This window comes from Cupressus sempervirens, chromosome 5 (genome assembly GCF_028749045.1).
Source record: "Cupressus sempervirens isolate cs-2001-9-10 chromosome 5, ASM2874904v1, whole genome shotgun sequence".
Classification (NCBI taxonomy): Eukaryota; Viridiplantae; Streptophyta; class Pinopsida; order Cupressales; family Cupressaceae; genus Cupressus; species Cupressus sempervirens.
This window is the reverse complement of record NC_143122.1, coordinates 793,363,706-793,369,987: the sequence shown is the minus strand read 5'-3', so window position 1 is coordinate 793,369,987 and position 6,282 is coordinate 793,363,706. Positions and strand designations below refer to the sequence as shown.

Sequence of the window (6,282 nt, the reverse complement as noted above, 5' to 3'; positions counted from 1 at the left end):
TAGAGTAGTGTTGTTGGACGCATATGCTTTGTAAGTCGTCCCGCAAGTATATTTTATTATCCCACATGCATAGGTAGTATTACTTTTCTAGATCGTACCCAGTATATAAGAATAGGTTGAGGCCCTTGATGGGCACGGACGAATTTATTGTATTGAGCTTGCTCAAAGGAGGTTACCCCCTCGAAGTGGCCTGCGATCAGTAGATTCATTCTGAGTTCTGCTATCACTTTGTATTCTGTTATTTCGAGCATTCTCACGATATTGCTATAAGGAGGTTCATCACAGATGAGTATATCTTCAATGCAAGCATGACAAACAAGATATATACCCATGTATCATAGTTTCTTTTTGGAAATAAAATAATATTGTAATTTTTTTTATCAAACCATGTTCTGTTTGACACTTATGTCAATACATGCCAAAAGAGTTATCAGCAACCCCATGCAATAAAGTGTACCTTAGAAAATAATAGATACCATCCATAAGAAAGCTTACTTAGAAGGCGTATTCTAGAGTAAAATATATTTAGAAATAACAATAATATATTTTATTTATTTACGCATACAAAAATTTGTGTGTAGATGAAGTTGTTTAAGCTATTGCCAAAAGCAATTTTTTAAGGAAGATGGCAAGGATATCATGAAGACACATGTTATATGTATTCAATTCAAATATAGGCATTAACTTTTTCAATTACATGTTGCCTTGTAGTATATTAGGAGAAGTGTAGAACAAAACTCTTTCTTTGAAGATAAAGGGATAAGGAAGTAGTCTTGGTGGCAAGGAGTTATTTCTCACTATTGAATCGTGCAAATTATGAGGCAAATTATGGTTTAGATACTAATAATAAGTTTCTAATAAAAAATAAAAAGGATGAAGTTGTTTCACGTTTACATGTGTCTCTTTCTTAAGATAAAAAAGAAAACTAGTTTATACATCTATTAATCTATTTAATGCTGAAGACTTGGTATTTACAGTAAAAAATATTTAATTGTCATATGTCTACACCTTTAAAGACAAACACATTGTTTAAGATTATTTAAATATACACATATATAATGACCTACAACTATATGATAAACTAAAACACATCTTTTATAAAGATATTTTAAGAAATGAAAGATATTTTAAAAACACATTCCTTAGAAATTTTGAAGATAGTGACCTATTAAGAAAAAAATATTGACTCCATGACTTATCTCTTAACCACTCTCATTCCATTAGAGTGACACCTCATAAATCCTACACCATCGACAATTAATTCACATTGATTGTTGACAACACCACTGTGTTGAACATGGAGCCACGAGCATTGAACGGTGACCACGAGAGTTTGAACTCTCTACCTATTTAATCTCCCTTCCATTCTCTCCTTCATCGCACTCTCACTTGTCTCCTGTATCTCAAAATGGCCGCACTCTCCCTCGTCTCTTCCAATTCAGAGAATGAGAATTCGGTACATCGAAGGAATGGAAATCATCATGCCAATATCTGGGAGGACGATTTTCTCCAATCGCTTTCATCTCCATATGGGGTGGGTGTTTTTCTCTGAAGAGATTTCTATCATTTGTCAATAATATACAGTTTTTTCTTTTAAATTTTATAACGTGCACTACTTTTGTACCATGTTTGGAATCTCATGTTTTATCTTAGCCTTGACTTAATCTGGTTGTTTAAATTGTTGAATAGGAAGCTTCTTATCATGAGAGGCTGGCAAATTTGATTGAGCAGATAAAGGAAAAGGCATTTGATCCTCTGTTGGGAGATGGAGAAATTCATCACTCCCCTTACGACTTGCTTGAAAGATTCGTCATAGTTGATGTTGTGCAACGATTAGGAATTCATCGTTACTTTCAGAAAGAAATTAAAGGGCTTCTTGATCATACTTACAAGTACTATCAGTTCTCTATTTTTTTGAGACCACTTAAACATCACATACTGAGGATTATTTCTTAGATAGAAGTGTTAAATAGTTAAAATTGACTTACTCCTTCTAAGTTTAATTTTCTCCTTAGTATGTAACATTTTAGAATTATATTTTTTTTATTAAGTACAATTTTTCATTGATTATATTTAATTTATCCTACTTTTACAATTTAATTTCACTTGTAACTATACAGGCATTGGAATGGAGATTGTATTTCATGGGGGAGTGGAAATTCCATCGCAGATCTCTGTACTACTGCTTTGGGGTTTAGAATTCTTCGCCTTAATGGATATCATGTATTCGAAGGTCTCTATTTTAAGTTTTGTTTTTTGAATTTTAATATTAAGAAAGTTATATTTAAATAGAAATATTTGGAAATGATTTAATTTTTGTGTACTATTTTGTTTCGATATAAGCAGAAGTATTTATGAATTTTCAAGATGAGAAGGGAGAATTCATTTTGACGCCTCCAGCTGAAGAAAGTGACAATCAATTAAGAAGTATATTGAGTTTATATCAAGCTGCGCAGATTTCTTTTCCAGGAGAAACAATTATGAAAGAGGCCAAATCATTTGCCTTCCAATACCTTCAACAAACACTTACAAAGAGCCAGAATATAAAAGAGAAAAGCCAGCTTTTGACAGAGGAAAGTACTACATAAATATAGCATTCGATTTTAATCGAAGTTTCCATAATATTTATATTAACAAGTATACAATTTCAAAAAAAACTGCAGGTTGAATACTGTATGAACTATTCATGGAGATCAAGAAATCCACGATGGGAGGCCTGGAATTCCATACAAATATTCAGACAAGATATTGATTCTTGGATGTCAATGGAGGGTGTTTACAAGTAAGTACAAATCTGAAAACACATTTTTATCAGTGGTTAGGAATCTGAAGATCCATCTGTGTTGTCTTGGAAATGTTAAATCTTCATGGATTATTGACAAATCAAATATAATATATTCTAACTTTAGCTAACACATTTTATTATCTAGAAAGCTATCATTTTAAGTGTGAACTTAACAAACACCAAGCTAACTTTGTCTTATTAACCCTGATTCTTTCTTTCAGGATGTCAAATGAGATTTGTCAAAATATTTTGGAAGCAGCAATATTAGATTTCAACATTATACAAGCTCAACATCAGATGGAACTAAAAATTATATCCAAGTAATATATCTATAAATTCAAATTATGTTAACCAAATAAAACAGTTTACTATATCATTTTTATTCTTTTTAATATTAACTATATTAGAATGACTAAGTATGGTGTATAATGTGTAGATGGTGGAGCGAAGCAAGTGTAAAGCAAGTTAACTTTTTTCGACATCGACATGTGGAATATTATTTTGCATATGCATGTGGATTGTTTGAACCTGAATTTTTTCTAACTAGAGTTGGATATGCTAAATTGGGTGTTGCCATTACTGTCGTGGATGATATATTTGACACTTATGGAACCATTGATGAGCTTGTACATTTTAAAACAGCCTTGATAAAGTAAGTATAGTATTTTCTATTAATTTGTAGACCCTCGTATTAATAATCATAAATATTAATTGGTTATCAATGTTATTGAAAAAAATGAATTAATTGACTTTTATTTCACACCATGTAGTTGGGACATGTCTATGATGGATCATTTTCCTCACTACATGCAAATTAGTTTGCAATTTTGTCACAAAACATACATGGAGTTAGTTGATGAAGTGGAAAAAATACATGGTCCATGTGGACCCAAGTGGATGCAAGAATATGTAAGTCACATGTCAAATTTATCTCTCAAACATTTGATTTTCAAATATATAAATAAATATCTTATTTTTATATACAAAATACTTTTAAATCTTAAAATGTATTTGATCTATATATGAACTATTGCAGTGGACAACTCTTATTTTGGCACAATGGAAAGATGCAGAATGGATTGCAAATGACTATCACCCTACTTTGGATGAATATTTGAAGAATGGCATAATCGCTTCATTTATACCAGTTATCACATTGTATCCAATGCTTTTAATTAACACATATCTTCCTGATGATATTTTGGAAAGGATTAGTAAATTTGAACACGATGTAGCAATATGTTGTCGATTAATTGATGATTGCAAAGATTTTCAGGTATTTATTGACTAAACATAGCTTAACCTATTTTATTATCTACCAAACATATAATTTTAGTAAATAAGAATTAGGTATCCTTGTTCTAAATGAGCACATTTTCTTTTGAAGGAAGAACAAGACCATGGAGAGAACGTTTCTTGGCTAGATTGCCATATCAGAGATAACCTTGGAACCACAATGGAGCAAGCTTTAGAGCACACACACATTCTCACTGAATTACACAGTGAAGAATTAAACAAAGACTTTTTGTTTTATGAGAAAGATATACCAAACTGTTGCAAAAGGGTGTATTTTGATGGCATCTACAGATGGGTTGGCTTACTATGGAAAGACATTGATGGATTTTCAAATTCAATCAAAGATACAAAAGATCACATAATGAAAATCCTGATCAATCCTATAGATTTTCTTCCAAATGAAATAAGTATGTGAAAGTATTAATGGCACTTGACATTATGCATTATTTGTTTTGAAATCCTGAGTAGTTAGAGAAATAGACATGTACTTAGAGCTTATAACATCCTTGGAGGTCTATGTTTGGCTGGGCTTTATCTGCTTATTATCAGCCTTTATTTTTTGTTTTAACTATTGGGTTTCAGGGTCCCTATAAAACCTATTTTTCTTATAAAAACATCCTTGGAGGTTCCTCAAATATATGAAGAACTAGTAATAGTGTAATTTGTATGCAACATATATATATATATATATATATATATATATATATATATATATATATATATATATATATATATATATATATATATATATATATATATATATATTTGTACATGTAGATGCACAAAGATAAGCTTATAGATGTGATAAGGTGTAGTTCACAGTGTATTTCAAATACTAGAATTGATATTTTCTAAAGTAATGATATATTTTGTGATGAATCTTATGTTATATCAAGAATGATTTGATAATTATCAAAGAGATTTATTGTTTTTCCAAGGAAGACATTTGTTTGGTGATTATTTTGTCTTTTCATTTACTCCAAAAAAAATAGCTTATCCTCTTGAATTATTAACCTCCAGTTTTTTAAGTTTTGCAATTGGTCTACTTGCAACATTGGACAAATTAAATCAATATTAGTTGGTATGTTCCAAATATCAAAGGCAAGAAAGGATGATAGCTTCTGACATGCTTAATATGATCCTAGAGCTTAGACTTGCCAGGGAGATCAATTGGAGCATACACATTAGTAACAAGAATCATCTCGCCAGTCTCTAGAGAGGAAGCAACCATTGAAAGAACCGAGAGGCAAGAGACCCAGTAAAGTGGTGAAACTTTCCTATGATCCCAACTGATGGCAAGACCACCAGAGCTCCCCAAAGCACCAATACACTAACATTGGCCTAGAAACCAAATGTTAGGAGCACATCTAAACATGGAGTCCACTAAAAGCTTGGTCTCCTGGATACAAAGGATATCCGAAGAATGCTCAACCATAAGATTGTGAATAGATTTTTGTCTGGGGATACTATTCAACCCCCTCACATTCCATGAGAGAATAATCATTGAGTAGAGTGGGGAAAATGCTCATCCAAGGTCTTGACAACCCCAGACTCTACCAATAAATCTCCTATAAGTTTAATTTTTTCCTGATCCTGCTTTCGCCCAACTCTTGAGGGAGTAGTAAAAGAGACTTTCTTAAATGGTCTTTGCATCAGGCCCAAAGCAAGAGAAGATCCATTTCCTTTACCAGAGGCAAACACATCTCTCTGATGTCAAACCTCTCAATAGGCTCTTTACTTGGAACAATCAAAGAGTTGGAAATGATGCTATCTTAGAATGTTTGGATAGGTTCCTTGTTTACTGCTTTTGGAATTCTGGTTCTCTTTCACTCTCTTCTAAAATTCTTGATTGGAGAGGTTCTGACCACTGGCCTATTAAGCTCACAGCTAGTTATGTTGTTGTCCCCAAGAACCATCCCTTTAAGTTCTAGTTGATGTGGCTTCGAGACTCTTCTCTTCATTACTTAATGGCTCACTGGTGGAGATAGGGAGGCCCTGCCTATGGCACTGCTATGTACTCCTTCTCTAAAAAACTTCAATTTGTTAAAGGAAGTTGAAGCATTGGAATAAGAATTGTTTTGGTAATCTCCATATTATGAAGAAGAGGGCTCAGGATTGTCTTGATGTTATTACTAGGCAGATTCAGGATTTGGGTTTTTCAAAAGCTCTTGGCATTGCAGAATCCTGAGCTTCTGCTAATT

General features: G+C 32.3%; 1 protein-coding gene across 1 annotated transcript; it reads left to right on the top strand.

The window, feature by feature from the left end:
- Positions 1-1,408: 1,408 nt before the first annotated feature.
- LOC149558318 (sesquiterpene synthase Cad-like) lies at positions 1,409-4,695 on the top strand. Its single transcript, XM_089786124.1, has 10 exons — positions 1,409-1,534; positions 1,690-1,892; positions 2,121-2,233; positions 2,347-2,571; positions 2,662-2,782; positions 3,007-3,105; positions 3,222-3,437; positions 3,556-3,694; positions 3,822-4,061; positions 4,173-4,695. Exons 1-10 carry the CDS (start codon positions 1,409-1,411, stop codon positions 4,494-4,496), a joined length of 1,806 nt encoding a protein of 601 aa, XP_089642250.1. The 3' UTR covers positions 4,497-4,695.
- Positions 4,696-6,282: the final 1,587 nt, after the last annotated feature.

What these genes read in the sequence shown, in the direction of transcription:
- LOC149558318 (XM_089786124.1), top strand. Translation starts at nt 1,409, where the DNA reads ATGGCCGCACTCTCCCTCGTCTCTTCCAATTCAGAGAATGAGAATTCG. An exon ending in GAAAAGCCAGCTTTTGACAG is followed by an intron (nt 2,572 to 2,661) that starts AGGAAAGTACTA and finishes AAAAAAAACTGC; the next exon opens with AGGTTGAATACTGTATGAAC. An exon ending in TCAATGGAGGGTGTTTACAA is followed by an intron (nt 2,783 to 3,006) that starts GTAAGTACAAAT and finishes TCTTTCTTTCAG; the next exon opens with GATGTCAAATGAGATTTGTC.